Genomic DNA, 16,395 nt, shown 5'->3' with positions numbered 1-16,395 from the left:
GCAACCCAAAATCACCCAAAGTCCCAAAAGTCCAACAACCCAAAAGTCTGTGGCCCTGGTCAGGGCAGTCCCAGAGTTCAAAAGTTTATCTGCAGAATTTTACCTCCCAACCTGGGTGGAGATGAGGGGGGTTAAGGGGCACCTTACGTGGTCCAAAGCTGATTGCCCCACCTCTCCATGGGGCTCCGCTCTGCCAGCTGCCCCCATGAGCTGCTCCAGGCATCTGACAAACTGCTCTGCTCCACCCAGCAGCTCTGCTCTACCAGCCGTCCCGCAAACTGCTCTGCTCCACCAGCTGCTCTGCTCTGCTCTGCCAGTCGTCCTGCAAACTGCTCCACCATATATCTTCAGGCTCCCCCACTACTTAACATAACACTCAGTGATTTCAGCTCTTAGTAAGTTTAGCTCTTTTGTGATTTCAGCTTGTAGTAGGGGAGCCCCAGTGCTGGTGCACCATTAGCCCAAAGTGAATTCAGCTCAGCAGCCTGTAACTAGACTCTTAATGGAATCAAAATTAGCTCCAATATTCCAAAGTGGAGAGAGGAGGAAGTACAATTAGCGTGTAAGGTCTTCACCAGGGGCCCATACCACCAAGTATTAATACCTGTCCCCAGCCTCTCTCCCTTCACTGGGTTTTGGAACCCATGACCCTTGCCTAACGAGTGCTGCTTAGTTGATGGTGAGTCCCTCCATCATAACAAAAGGCCAAGTACAGTTCCACTGTCCTTGATTCACATAATCAAGATAATAACAGTTTATTCCTGCTCCAATAACAGAGAAACTAGGGCTCCTACAGCAGCCAAAGTGACCATCTAGGCAGGGTGGGTGTGCCTATGCAAATGAGATCGGCCCCTGAAGTTATTTTCCACAACCCACCATAACTTGCCACCAGATGTCAGGGTAGAGCTCATCCTGACTCTGCTTACATATTATCTGCAAGTGTTGCCACCTCATTGTTTACCCCCTTTTCCAGATCATTTATGAATATGTTGAATAGTACTGGTTCCAGTACAGACCCCTGGGGGACACCACTGTTTACCTCTCTCCATTGCTGGGGAATCAAAGATTTTCTACTGATTTCTGAAACACTGACTTAAAATGTGCCTCTTATCGTTTTCTTTGGGTACCACGGAGTTTATTTCATTCTCACATATATACACACACTCCATATATTCCAAATGTAGAGATGATGTTCCTATCGTATACCATGTGATAAATTGCCTTTATTGTGGACCTTTAATTACCTTACCTACACTATACCTACTAATCATTTTATATTTTAAACTCCTCAGGGCCAGGACTGTCTTATTTTCTTCCCATATTTCTGATCTCACTAGGTCTCTTTGGATTATTTCTGTTATCACTGTTCTTCACAATACCTTCCAGTTTAGCATCTCCTGTGAATTTTCTCAAAATGTTGTTTACCAAATCTTCCAGATTACTAATGAAAATATTACACAAAACTGGGGCCAACACAGAGTCCTCCAGAAAACTACTCAATACCTTTTTCATGCTGTTGTTGACAGTATTTTATTAAATAATTAATTTTAGGGCGGAGGTAAGGAAAAGATTATTGTTAAATTATAATGATTGTTTTAAAATAGAGTATTAAGCACATACAAAACATTTTTCAGTCAAATTCCCTGTCTGGTGCTTTCTTTGTGACTATGGTATGGGACTATTGTTAGGCTCAAACACTTCAACAATGGATTAAATCCTCATTGAGATTCAGCAGTTTTCTTTGGTTTGATGCCCAGCAGTAAGGGTATGGCTACACTACAATTAAAAACCCACCAATGGCCCATGCTAGCTGACTCGGGCTCACTCACAGGGCTTGGGCTAAGGGGCAGTTTAATTGTGATATAGACATTTGGGCTTGAGCTGGAGTCTGGGCCCAAGGAACCTACAAGGTGGGAGGGTCCCAGAGCTCAGGCTGCAGCCCAATCTGGAATGTCTACATCACAATTAAACAGCCCCTTAGCCCGAACCCCAGGAGCTCATGTCAGCAGGCATAGGCCAGCAGCAAGTGTTTGTTTGGTTTTGGTCACAAGTAAATCATGACAAAAGAAATCAGGTTTCTTTGTGATAATTTGCAATAGTTTGTGCAGCTCAGAAAACTTCAACCAGATACACAGACTTAGGCTTTGAGCTATTTCTATAGAAATAAACAGGAAAAGGACAAACATAGCCATATAGATACATGACAAGCAGGGAACGTAGCCATTTAAAAGGTCACTGCAAATAATATCAATCTATGAGTTATCAAAGATTCAAGTTTTTGTTAAGAGCTTATTGATTCCAAAAAGTGACAGTTGGCTTTTTGATTATAACTTTCGCATTTACAGGTTTAATGCTATATACAACCCTTCTAAAACAAAAATAACAAATCAGTAATTACACAAACTGCTGTAATGCTCCAAACCACAGTGCTCACCACAGCTCAGCTTTATATACATACGTATATATTTTTCAAAAATTAAACAGTATTTTTTAAACTAATTAAGGTTCACGGTCAGAACATTCTCTTTATTCTTTGAAGCAGATGTTTGGGGAGATCCTGGATGCGTCTTTTTATCGCCTCTTGCTAATTACTATCTGCCTATTCTCTCCACTCCCCTGGCTTTCAAGAGGCCAGTGGGCCCCTGTATACCATCTGTTCAAAATTCTGGTCCCTGCCCTCTGTTAGACCTCACTAGACCTTAATCTTTTTTCTTTGCCATTATGGAGATCATGCATGCATTTGGTGGGTCATGTTCCTTTCACTATATAGAGTGGCACGTGCCAATGCCCTTGGGGAATAAGCTGCAGGGCTAAATTTACAACTGGCTTGATTCCCCCAAAACAATATACTTCATTAAGCTTTTCTTCTTCCATATATTAGTTCATACAATTATAGAAAATAGCTGATTGTCCACGTACTGGAATTAAGATATCTTTTTAAAGCAATAAGACATAATTAAGTGGGGAAAAACAGGCCACCAGACAAAAAAAAAACCCAGCAAACATTTATTATCTATTTTGAGGGATATAGTTCTCATATTCTTTGGATTACAAATTTACAGCACATTGCTCATTTCAGACCAAAATTTATCTCTGTCTTCCATTTAGCTGGTTCTAATCTCCATCTATTTCTGTAAATTATTTACATCAGAAATGTTGAATAATTTAACTGAGATGAGAAAAACTTTATTCGTGTTAAAGAAATTATTCAACCCTGTCTGCAGCTTCTAATTTCCTCCTGTAACAAACACATGGCATTCCTTCTCTACTCTTCTTTTTCTCCATCTCATCTTGTGTGGATCATACATTTTAAAGGCTGCTGAAACAGATTTAGAGAGTTTGTAAACAACCTGCACAGAAACTGCCTTGTCTCCCCATATACGGACACACAACTATTATGATGGAACACCAGAGACCATTTTGAGATTATGTTACAATTTGCACATGTTTTGTAGAACATGCAGCTTTTCAGAAGCTCCATCAAGTTCACAGTGGGTTGACGGAGCTGGCTGACCAAGTATAAAAGGGTTCTCTCACTCACAGAAGAGATCCAACTGGAAGGCCATGGATCAAGCTTCCACACCCAACTGAGAGATCACTTGTCTGCTTCACTGAGCCTTTGCATAAATTCTGAAGCACTCTGCAGGATTCACCGCTGGAAGACACTACTGCACATTTAAATTAATCTAGATTGAACTGGAATATTCCTTCATCGCCAGTCATTTGATTGTTGCTGGCTGGTAAAAGTCACCTTAAATTTTATACCCACACAGGTGTGATATTGTTGGAATAAGCTACATGGGCTTGTTATAAATTGTATATGCATGTGACAAATTTATTACTCACCTTTGACCACATCACCTGCTCTCTGTGCAATAATCCATCCCCTAGGACTTATTGCAACATTCCAAACAGCTGCTTTTTTAAAAACTCTATCTCCCAGAAAAATTTGCTTCCAAAATGTAGAATTCTCTCCAAAATATGGTGCCTGCCAAAGGCGCAGGACAGGCAAGATTCAGTCCTGGGTAAGTGCCAACTTCAAAGTTGTGACATTTTATGTAGAGAGAAGCTATTTTAGGTTATGTTGGGATGTGTTTTGCAGTGATAGCTTTTAAATATTTTCCTCAGAGCCTTGAACACTTAGTAACTAAGGACCTGATTCAAGCCCACTGAAGTCATTCAAAAGACTATCATTGATGTCAGTGGGCTTTGGCTCAGGCCCTAGGCATCTGGCTCTACAGATAAAGGGAAAAACATACACTGTATAAGGGCCAGATTCACAAAAGGGGACTTACACACAGCTTTTGCCTAGTGGAATTCAAAGACCCAAGTTTGGCTCCGAGGATCCCTATACAACACATGGGGAGAGTCAGAAACCTAAAAATAGGATTCATAAAAACCAGTGTGCTGAGCAGTGACCCACCTAAGCTAGCCACTAGTAAATGCTGACAAAGGGGTATGTCCTAAGCCCTGCCCCTTTCAGGCACTGAGAGCCTAGGGCTGGGCCAGAGGGAGGCACTTATCTCTGCTGTGAACTCTCTCACAAACAGCCTAAGCTGTTTTTTGCAAGAAATGCCACCACAGCAGCAGAACACCCTTCTCCCTTTTCACCAAAAACCTTTATCCCAGTTGTTGGGGCACTCACCCAGGAGGTGGGAAACTTTGGTTCAATTCCTCCTCTCCCTGATGTGGAGCAGCAATTTGAAATTGGGTCTCCCATCTCTCAGGACAGTGCCCTAACCACTGAATGATGGGATATTTCAGTGAGGGTTTCTCTCCATTTCTCATGTGGAAGCTATTCCACTCTGTATAAATAGTTAAATAGTAATTGAGGTAGGGAGAGTGGTTAGGCACTCACCTGAGAGATGGGAGAGACAAATTCAAATCCCTTCTTCACATCAGGCAGAAGGGAAAACTGAACACAGGTCTTCCACATCCCAGGTGAATGCTCTATCCACCAGGCAAAGATTATTAAAGGAGCCACTGCTGCCACGTCCCCCTCCCTGTCTCCCCCCATATTCTGAGCATGCCTACCAGATTGAGCCCCAACAGCAAGGAAAATGGGGAATACTCAATTTGTGAATGGCATTGTGTGTTAGGTGCTGAATTGCTGGACGGTGCTAGAAGTTAGATTGCTGTGCCCATGTTCAGCTGCTGAAATCTAGACACCTCATTGACTTTAACAGTGGAAACGCCTAGGGAATTTAGGCACCTCCAGAGTTAGATGGCAGCTGAGCAGGAGTTTTGTGAATGCCAGTGTCACTTAAGTTTGGATTTACATGACTTAAGTGGCAGTTGTCTGTCCAAGTCCTTTTGTGATTCTAGCCCTAAGTGTCCAAATTTATTTGAAATTGGTACTTAGGCACTTTTGAAAAAGTGTTACCCTAACGGACTTATCCATGATCATAGAACTCCCAACAGTGAAGAAAAGAACCTATGAGTCCAGACTCCCAGTCTTCTAACTACTGATCAAACTGCCTATCATAGTTGAACCTGACAATCTTTCAGAATTTCAATAAATGCTAGTGAATGCTGATTTTGCATTATTAAATTCGCTCTATATACACCACACATTCATCATTAATATTTATGAAGAACATTGAGACTATGGTGTTTCATAAATGTTTGTGTACAATACAAAGAGGACCAAAGAGATTGTCAGAAATTCTTCTTTGGAATTAGAGCTATTTTATACACTTACGTATACAAAGAGCCCACGTATAATAATGGCATATCTAAAGAGAAAATACTTTTGCATTAGGATCGAATGTGTAATGAGAATGGAACAATATTTCTGAAAGCAGCCTTTGAATTGTTCTGGATTAAAGGGCAAATTGTATTTTATTTACTTATTTAGTACCGTTTATATCCATTCCCTCTATCCCTCCTACTTTTTTAACACAGTCTTGTTGCATCTGGTTTCAAATTAGTTTGCAAGCTTTTTGGGGACAGGGGCTCTGTCTGTCTAAATACAAACAATCACTGTAGTAGCTGAACTTCCTGTGCAATGAGATCCTGATCCAGATTGGGGCCTCTGGGTGTTAACTCAGTACAAATAAACAACTCTAATAGTTAATTAATTTAAAAGAGCCTATTTCAGACTCTAGGCACATTGCCATAACTTTCATATCAAACAAAACAGACAAAACCTAACAATCCACAATAAATTCAGTGGCCTATCTTCACCCCATTGCTCAGAGAAACTAACCTACTGGAAAATTAAAAAACAAGAGATACCTCATTAGCATCAAATACACCAGCTCTCTCTCTTCTCTTTCCCCTCCCCTATCCCCAACAGGCCTGAGAAAAGGTTTTGTACCATGACCTGAAGAAAAACAGATTTGGACCATTGCTGACAAGGGAAGGCAGAATGAATTCCAAAGAAAAAGTAGCCCTCATAAAGAATGCCCTGCCAGCCCCCACTCTCCCCTATAAACCAACAAGGCTCCAGCCAAACACCCCCACCATTTACAGCTGTGGCAAACACACACAGGAAGAGACATGTCTCTCAAGTAGGCAAATCTCAAGACATTTAAGACTTTATAGATTAAAACCAACATCTTCAACTCTACTTCTACAAGCAGAGGCAAGCAGATCTGGGCAGCGGCCAGGAAGGGAAGACTTGAGGCTGTGTGGCAAGCTTCTCCATCCTTTTGTTCACAGAAGTCCCTCCATGGATGGTCTGAAGGGGCCAAGCTCTGTGGGTGGTTGGCTGGGGCTCCACCCCTCCCCAGGGAATTCTAGTGTAAATTAATTCTGAACCTTTAAGCCTCACTTAGGCTGATTTCCTCACCATGGCATGGCCCTCCCCTGCACCCAGAGGCAGCAGTGGAGGGAGGTATTGGCATTGGCACTCAGAGACACTATGGCCCAGATCCTTAAGGCTACTTAGGGGTTCCTCCACTCAACACTGCAATGCCCAAACCCTAAGTGGCCTGCCACCCAGTGGAATTTTCACCCTGAAGCCAGGCACCGAGGCGCCTCATACAATGCATGTTAGGAGCCTCAGGAAGAGATTGTCTGAAGCCAGCCAACTGAGCAGTGAGCTGCCTAACCTTCCCAAGGAATGAAATGCCCAGGAGAGGGGTAAAGAGAGGAGAGGGACTTAGGTGCCCATGACTGACATGGTGCCACAGAAAGCCACCTCCCTCCAGTTGGGATCCTCAGCCATGACCCTGCTCCTGGAGTTAGGTGCTAAAGCCAGGTCAGCCCACAGCTTGTGCCCTGGAGCTGAAAGCCTCTCTCTTTCTCTTTCACCTACTTTCTGTTTCCTGCTAACATTCAATACCTCTCGCATGTTTGCACTATGTTCTTCTGTGGCCCCTGGCTGTCTTTTGTGAGGATACTCTGCTGCCCCCTACCTATCAGTAGCCTGCATCTAGCCTTCCTGATGCAGGGTATGATAAGTATCAAGTCTTAGGCATGCCTCAGAACATGTCTACAGGCCAGGGTGGTGAAATAGATAGTCTCCGGCCTAGTATGAAAATCCTGCTTTGGAGCTGTCATAAATATAAAGGGAAGGGTAAACCCCTTTGAAATCCCTCCTGGCCAGGGGAAAGCTCCTCTCACCTGTAAAGGGTTAAGAAGCTAAAGGTAACCTCGCTGGCACCTGACCAAAATGACCAATGAGGAGACAAGATACTTTCAAAAGCTGGGAGGAGGGAGAGAAACAAAGGGTTTGTGTGTCTGTCTGTAGTCGTCTTGGCCAGGGACAGAACAGGAATGGAGCCTTAGAACTTTTAGTAAGTAATCTAGCTAGGTATGTGTTAGATTATGATTTCTTTAAATGGCTGAGAAAAGAATTGTGCTGAATAGAATAACTATTTCTGTCTGTGTATCTTTTTTGTAACTTAAGGTTTTGCCTAGAGGGGTTCTCTATGTTTTTGAATCTAATTACCCTGTAAGATATCTACCATCCTGATTTTACAGGGGGGATTTCTTTATTTCTATTTACTTCTATTTTTTATTAAAAGTCTTCTTGTAAAACACTGAATGCTTTTTCATTGTTCTCAGATCCAAGGGTTTGGGTCTGTGGTCACCTATGCAAATTGGTGAGGCTTTTTATCCAACATTTCCCAGGAAAGGGGGAGTGCAAGTGTTGGGAGGATTGTTCATTGTTCTTAAGATCCAAGGGTCTGGGTCTGTAGTCACCTAGGCGAATTGGTGAGGCTTTTTACCAAACCTTGTCCAGGAAGTAGGGTGCAAGGTTTTGGGAAGTATTTTGGGGGGAAGGACGCGTCCAAACAGCTCTTCCCCAGTAACCAGTATTAGTTTGGTGGTGGTAGCGGCCATTCCAAGGATAACGGGGGTAATATTTTGTACCTTGGGGAAGTTTTGACCTAAGCTGGTAAAGATAAGCTTAGGAGGTTTTTCATGCAGGTCCCCACATCTGTACCCTAGAGTTCGGAGTGGGGGAGGAACGGTGACATGGTGGCGCAGCGGTGGGATTAACCTGAAATCATTTTGAGATCCAGTTGAGATTTTTTGAACTAGAAATACAGATTTTAAAAAGGAATTTTTAGGAAGTCCAGAAGGCAGCTTTGAAACTGAAAGCAGCTTGGTTTCTCTCTGCTTTGTGGCCAAGCAGAGACAAAAGGGGATTATCTTGTGAATTGCAGGTTTCATTTGCCTGGAGGCAGGGTACTTAACTCCTGCAGGGAAATTCACAGTCTTCCAACCCAGAGGTTTGTTTTTTTTTTTCTTTTCTTCCTAAAAGTAAATAGGGGGTGTGTGCTCTACCCATTTGCCTGGAGACAAAAGTGGCAGGGTTTTTTTTAGGATTTTGATTTTTTTTTTTTTGTTTTACAAGGAGCACAGGTTTGAAAAGAAATTTTTTTTTTTCTTCGTTGGGCTGGGTAAGCAGGTTTCCAAGTAGTTGGAGGTTTTTTGCTTTAATTTGGGCCCAGAGCAGAGACAAGGGAATTGTCTTTTTCTGTAGGCTGACAATCACTATCAGAGAATAGGTATTCTATTCCAGCACAGCAAAATTTTACAGCCAAGTTTTGTTTGTTTATTTCTAAACCTCAGGTGTAAAGTTAGTTAAAAACAGAGAGGTTAGAATGACCAAATCCTCAGCTCGACTACAGCTGGAATTAGCCAAATTTCAGGCTGAGGAAAAACAAAGGGAACATGAAAGACAGATAGAACTCATGCGGCTGGAGAAGGAGGTACAGGAGGCTGCACACAAGAGGGAAATGGAGGCAAGGAAGCATGTGGAGGAGGAGAAGGAAAAAGAGAGGAAGCATGTGGAGGAGGAGAAGGAAAAAGAGAGGAAGCATGTGGAGGAGATGGAGAGGATAAAGGCCCAGCAGAATATACCAACAAACCCTAGCAATCCTTCTCCAGGTACCACTTCCCATCCCAGAAAGTTCCCCACCTACAAGGCAGGTGATGATACTGAGGCCTTCTTAGAAAACTTCGAAAGGGCCTGCCTTGGGTACAGCATCTCTACTGACCAATACATGGTAGAGCTGAGGCCGCAGCTCAGTGGACCCTTAGCTGAGGTGGCAGCTGAAATGCCTAAAGAACACATGAACAAGTATGAACTGTTTAAATCCAAGGCGAGAGTCAGAATGGGGATAACACCCGAGCAGTCTCGTCGGAGGTTCAGAGCCCTAAGGTGGAAACCAGACATGTCATTTACCCGACATGCCTACCACATTGTGAAACATTGGGATGCCTGGATATCAGGAGCAAGTGTTGAATCTCCAGTAAATTTGCCCTTCCTAATGCAAATGGAACAATTCTTAGAGGGTGTTCCTGAGGAAATAGAAAGATACATCCTAGATGGGAAACCCAAAACTGTAATCGAGGCAGGAGAGATTGGAGCCAGATGGGTGGAGGTGGCAGAGAAGAAGAAAACTGGTCGCAGTTGGAGCGGAGACCAGAAGGGACCACCCCAGACCACACCCTATTACCGGGGGCCGCCCAAAGCCCCACCTACCTCCCAAAGAACCCTCCAGACCCCTTATCGTCCCACCACCCCGTTCTCCAGCAACCCTCCTCGTCCCAGTGACCCGTCAGCTGGACGATGTTTTAAGTGTAACGAGCTGGGGCATGTAAAGGCCAACTGCCCCAAGAACCCCAACAGATTACAGTTCATTGCACCGGAATCACACCAGAGGTCCACAGGCCCAGATACCTCCCAGATACCCTTGGAGCGGAGGGAAACTGTGAGTGTGGGCGGGAAGAAGGTCACCGCGTGGAGGGACACCGGAGCACAAGTGTCAGCTATCCATGCTTCCTTAGTGGACCCCAATTTAATCAACCCAGAGATCCAAGTGACGATTCAACCCTTCAAGTCCAACTCTTTCAATTTGCCTACAGCCAAGTTGCCTGTCCAGTACAAGGGCTGGTCAGGAATGTGGACTTTTGCAGTCTATGATGATTATCCCATCCCCATGCTGTTGGGGGAAGACTTGGCCAATCATGTGAAGCAGGCCAAGAGGGTGGGAATGGTCACCCGCAACCAGGCTAAACAAGCCGTGAGGCCTAGCTCTGTTCCGGAAACTTCTATCAGGACCCAGTCAGAGGTGATGGACCTGGACCCCAGGCCAATGTCTGCAACAGCAGTAGTGGATCCAGTCCCAGAGACCCAGACGGAACCAGTCCCAGAACCGGAACCAGCCGAACAACCAACACCAGACCCCGTGTCAGCACTGAATCCAGTACTTGCAACCTCAACACCAGAGGGCCCCACCGAACCTGAACTGGCAGCAGCCGATAACCCTACACAAGAGGCTCAGCCGGAGCCTGAATCCCAACATAGTGCACCAGCGGAGAGCGGTTCACAGTCAACAGAAACAGCTCCATCCCCTATATCGCTTCCAGAGGGACCAAGCCTAGGTCCACAATCCCATGAGGAACTGATGTCTCCAGCATCAAGGGAACAGTTCCAGACCGAACAGGAAGCAGATGAAAGCCTCCAGAGAGCTTGGACGGCGGCACGGAGCAACCCACCGCCTCTCAGCTCTTCTAATCGATCCAGGTTTGTTGTAGAAAGAGGACTTTTATACAAGGAAACTCTTTCTGGGGGACACCAGGAAGACTGGCATCCTCAGAGACAGTTGGTAGTTCCAACTAAATACCGGGCCAAGCTCTTGAGCTTAGCCCATGATCACCCTAGTGGCCATGCTGGGGTGAACAGGACCAAAGACCGTTTGGGGGGGTCATTCCACTGGGAGGGAATGGGCAAGGATGTTTCTACCTATGTCCAGTCTTGTGAGGTGTGCCAAAGAGTGGGAAAACCCCAAGACCAGGTCAAAGCTCCTCTCCAGCCACTCCCCATCATTGAAGTTCCATTTCAGCGAGTAGCTGTGGATATTCTGGGTCCTTTTCCGAAAAAGACACCCAGAGGAAAGCAGTACATACTGACTTTCATGGATTTTGCCACCCGATGGCCGGAAGCAGTAGCTCTAAGCAACACCAGGGCTAAAAGTGTGTGCCAGGCACTAGCAGACATTTTTGCCAGGGTAGGTTGGCCCTCCGACATCCTCACAGATGCAGGGACTAATTTCCTGGCAGGAACTATGAAAAACCTTTGGGAAGCTCATGGGGTAAATCACTTGGTTGCCACTCCTTACCATCATCAAACAAATGGCATGGTGGAGAAGTTTAATGGAACTTTGGGGGCCATGATACGTAAATTCGTAAATGAGCACTCCAATGATTGGGACCTAGTATTGCAGCAGTTGCTCTTTGCCTACAGAGCTGTACCACATCCCAGTTTAGGGTTTTCCCCATTTGAACTTGTATATGGCCGTGAGGTTAAGGGGCCATTGCAGTTGGTGAAGCAGCAATGGGAGGGATTTACACCTTCTCCAGGAACTAACATTCTGGACTTTGTAACCAACCTACAAAACACCCTCCGAACCTCTTTAGCCCTTGCTAGAGAAAACTTACAGGATGCTCAAAAAGAGCAAAAAGCCTGGTATGATAAACATGCCAGAGAGCGTTCCTTCAAAGTAGGAGACCAGGTCATGGTCTTAAAGGCGCTCCAGGCCCATAAAATGGAAGCATCGTGGGAAGGGCCATTCGTGGTCCAGGAGCGCCTGGGAGCTGTTAATTATCTCATAGCATTCCCCACCTCCAACCGAAAGCCTAAGGTGTACCATATTAATTCTCTAAAGCCCTTTTATTCCAGAGAATTAAAGGTTTGTCAGTTTACAGCCCAGGGAGGAGACGACGCTGAGTGGCCTGAAGGTGTTTACTACGAAGGGAAATGTGCTGGTGGTGTGGAAGAGGTGAACCTCTCCATGACCCTTGGGCGTATGCAGCGACAGCAGATCCAGGAGCTGTGCACTAGCTACGCGCCAACGTTCTCAGCCACCCCAGGACTGACTGAACGGGCATACCACTCCATTGACACAGGTAATGCTCACCCAATTAGGGTCCACCCTTACTGGGTGTCTCCTCAAGCTAAAACTGCTATAGAACGGGAGATCCAGGATATGTTACAGATGGGTGTAATCCGCCCCTCTGAAAGTGCATGGGCATCTCCAGTGGTTCTAGTTCCCAAACCAGATGGGGAAATACGTTTTTGCGTGGACTACCGTAAGCTAAATGCTGTAACTCGCCCAGACAACTATCCCATGCCACGCACAGATGAACTATTAGAGAAACTGGGAAGGGCCCAGTTCATCTCTACCTTGGACTTAACCAAGGGGTACTGGCAGGTACCGCTAGATGAATCTGCCAAGGAAAGGTCAGCCTTCATCACACATCTCGGGCTGTATGAATTTAATGTACTCCCTTTCGGGCTGCGAAATGCACCCGCCACTTTCCAAAGACTTGTAGATGGTCTCCTAGCGGGATTAGGAGAATATGCAGTCACCTACCTTGACGATGTGGCCATATTTTCGGATTCCTGGGCAGACCACCTGGAACATCTACAAAAAGTCCTTGAGCGCATAAGGGAGGCAGGACTAACTGTTAAGGCTAAGAAGTGTCAAATAGGCCTAAACAGAGTGACTTACCTTGGACACCAGGTGGGTCAAGGAACTATCAGCCCCCTACAGGCCAAAGTGGATGCTATCCAAAAGTGGCCTGTCCCAAAGTCAAAGAAACAGGTTCAATCCTTCTTAGGCTTGGCCGGTTATTACAGACGATTTGTACCGCACTACAGCCAAATCGCTGCCCCACTGACAGACCTAACCAAAAAGAAACAGCCAAATGCTGTTCAGTGGACCGGAAGGTGTCAGAAGGCCTTTAACAAGCTTAAAGCGACACTCATGTCTGACCCTGTACTAAGGGCCCCAGACTTTGACAAACCGTTCCTAGTAACCACAGATGCATCCGAGCGTGGTGTGGGAGCAGTTTTAATGCAGAAAGGACCTGATCAAGAATTCCACCCTGTAGTGTTTCTCAGCAAAAAACTGTCTGAGAGGGAAAGCAACTGGTCAGTCACTGAAAAAGAATGTTATGCCATTGTCTACGCTCTGGAAAAGCTACGCCCATATGTTTGGGGACGGCGTTTCCACCTGCAAACCGACCATGCTGCACTAAAGTGGCTTCACACCGTCAAAGAAACTAACAGAAAACTTCTTCGGTGGAGTTTAGCTCTCCAAGATTTTGATTTCGACATCCAACACATCTCAGGAGCTTCTAACAAAGTGGCTGATGCACTCTCCCGTGAAAGTTTCCCAGAATCAACTGGTTAAAATCGTCCTTGAGATGTGGAAAATATTGTTAGTCTTTATGTACTTGGTAGTATATTTAGAGATGCATGTGTCTTATTAACTCTGTTTTCCTAGAGCTCCAGGAAGAAATCCCAGCCAGTGTTTCACCCTAGCTGAGATTTGGGGGGCGTGTCATAAATATAAAGGGAAGGGTAAACCCCTTTGAAATCCCTCCTGGCCAGGGGAAAGCTCCTCTCACCTGTAAAGGGTTAAGAAGCTAAAGGTAACCTCGCTGGCACCTGACCAAAATGACCAATGAGGAGACAAGATACTTTCAAAAGCTGGGAGGAGGGAGAGAAACAAAGGGTTTGTGTGTCTGTCTGTAGTCGTCTTGGCCAGGGACAGAACAGGAATGGAGCCTTAGAACTTTTAGTAAGTAATCTAGCTAGGTATGTGTTAGATTATGATTTCTTTAAATGGCTGAGAAAAGAATTGTGCTGAATAGAATAACTATTTCTGTCTGTGTATCTTTTTTGTAACTTAAGGTTTTGCCTAGAGGGGTTCTCTATGTTTTTGAATCTAATTACCCTGTAAGATATCTACCATCCTGATTTTACAGGGGGGATTTCTTTATTTCTATTTACTTCTATTTTTTATTAAAAGTCTTCTTGTAAAACACTGAATGCTTTTTCATTGTTCTCAGATCCAAGGGTTTGGGTCTGTGGTCACCTATGCAAATTGGTGAGGCTTTTTATCCAACATTTCCCAGGAAAGGGGGAGTGCAAGTGTTGGGAGGATTGTTCATTGTTCTTAAGATCCAAGGGTCTGGGTCTGTAGTCACCTAGGCGAATTGGTGAGGCTTTTTACCAAACCTTGTCCAGGAAGTAGGGTGCAAGGTTTTGGGAAGTATTTTGGGGGGAAGGACGCGTCCAAACAGCTCTTCCCCAGTAACCAGTATTAGTTTGGTGGTGGTAGCGGCCATTCCAAGGATAACGGGGGTAATATTTTGTACCTTGGGGAAGTTTTGACCTAAGCTGGTAAAGATAAGCTTAGGAGGTTTTTCATGCAGGTCCCCACATCTGTACCCTAGAGTTCGGAGTGGGGGAGGAACCTTGACAGGAGCCTCTAGGGCTTTGGCTTGAGCTAGGGCTCAGTGCAGCTTGTTAGCTGTGGGGAGGCTTTGCAAATGCCAACTGGTGGAAACTTGGGCACCTAAGGGACTTAGATGCTATAGGATTAGGCAGCAGCTAAATGGTGGCTTTGAAAACGCCCGTGGCACATAAATGGTGGACTTTGCCACATATAGAGGCAGAGAGACACCTAAATACCTTTGTGCCACAGGACTCTTTGCCGCTAAATACCTTTGAGGATCTGGGCCTTTGTGAACACTAATGTCTGAGTTTCCTTTTCACTAGGTGAGCCGGTAGGCCTAGAAGTTTTATGTAGACACAGGGCTCCCACAGATCTCAGCAGCTAAGTGGATATGGAGGGCTGACACCCACCCCCTTCCCCCTGTCAGTGGAACTCTTGTCAGGGGAAGGCAGCAAAATTCACCACCAACCAAACTCCTTCTTCCTGTGAGGGAATGCTCAAGACGAAATGCTGCAAGTTGGCATGGTTCCAGTCTCTTTCCTAGAACTAATCTAAATATGAAAAAGTGTGGCCTTCAGTTGTTATGTTTTCTGCTGTCTTTAATGTGATGACTGTGGATTTAAAATGTACACAAGTTGACTGGAATTGTGCATACTCTGATATCCGTTTAAGAAGATTAAAAATATACTGTGATATTTTTCTGGTGAACTGTGCATTTCTGTTCATTTGGGAGAAGAATTTCAGCACACTATTAGTATTCTGTGTAACATTTTTTGTTTAGCCTTATTTGGCACTTTCCACCACAACAACATTGATTTTTATGGCAATAAATGGAGCTTTAGAAGACATATGGTTAAAGGATAATACCACTTGGGTTCCCTGTAGTATAGTAATACAAATTCTGGGCACATGGCTTGTTCTTTGATGAGTTACTTTATTAGATTTCCAAATCATGCTGATGCCTAGAGGGTGTAAATAGAATTGAAATAGCTTCACATTGCCACAAGAGAGCAGGGAAGGCCCTATTTTATGAGGCAGAGGTTACACTAAAATAATGTATGACAGATGGTCACTTTTTGTGACCCATCTTACTTGAACAGCATTTTTGTATTGAACACCATTTCTTTTTGTTTCAGAAAATAAATCTGTAAAAGGTATTTTAGCTGCCTGAGTTATTTCAACTCTGCTCATTCTAAACAAAGCTAAAAAAGAAAAACAACATACTAACTTGTCAATAACATCTCCCAGATTGCTCTACATTAGGAGAAATTTTTAAAGAATAGTTGAATATAATGAACATTTCTAATGTTAATAAATTTTAATCTTTAATCAGTTTTCTTGTTTTATTGCAACAAATGTTTATAGATTTACTATTCAGAGGACGTTAATCTACCATGTTTGTTCTTTTCTTTCAGATAAAATAATTGCATTTTCTTATTAAGTACATTTATTTTTAATTCTAAATTAATTTGTACACTTGGCCTCAATACTTTTACTTCTGTTGAAGCATTTCACTTTCTGAAGAGGCTCTATTTTGATGACCCATAAAAAGATTTTTGTGCATGTTGGATTGACAAACATATTGTCAATTTTTTTAAAGAGATATGTCTTTAAATTATATATTTGGGGCCTAATCCTGAGCTCTTTTCACATAAAAGACCAAATTCTGCCCTCAGATTCACAGCAT

At 44.1% G+C, this 16,395-nt stretch overlaps 2 protein-coding genes across 2 annotated transcripts in view; one reads left to right on the top strand and one right to left on the bottom strand.

Annotated features, from left to right (window-relative positions):
• Positions 1-16,395, bottom strand: part of IL17REL (interleukin 17 receptor E like) — a 349,944-nt gene that overhangs the window by 59,704 nt on the left and 273,845 nt on the right. The window lies entirely within an intron of this gene.
• LOC140910601 (uncharacterized) lies at positions 7,626-16,132 on the top strand. The gene is made up of 3 exons (XM_073341997.1): positions 7,626-7,742; positions 9,028-10,058; positions 16,124-16,132. The coding sequence occupies exons 2-3, from the start codon at positions 9,060-9,062 to the stop codon at positions 16,130-16,132; spliced, it is 1,008 nt and encodes a 335-aa protein (XP_073198098.1). The 5' UTR covers positions 7,626-7,742; positions 9,028-9,059.

The sequence above is a fragment of the Lepidochelys kempii genome, chromosome 1, assembly GCF_965140265.1.
Source record: "Lepidochelys kempii isolate rLepKem1 chromosome 1, rLepKem1.hap2, whole genome shotgun sequence".
In the NCBI taxonomy this organism is placed as follows: Eukaryota; Metazoa; Chordata; order Testudines; family Cheloniidae; genus Lepidochelys; species Lepidochelys kempii.
Note: the sequence above shows the minus strand (reverse complement) of the source record. Positions and strands in the feature narration are given on the sequence as shown.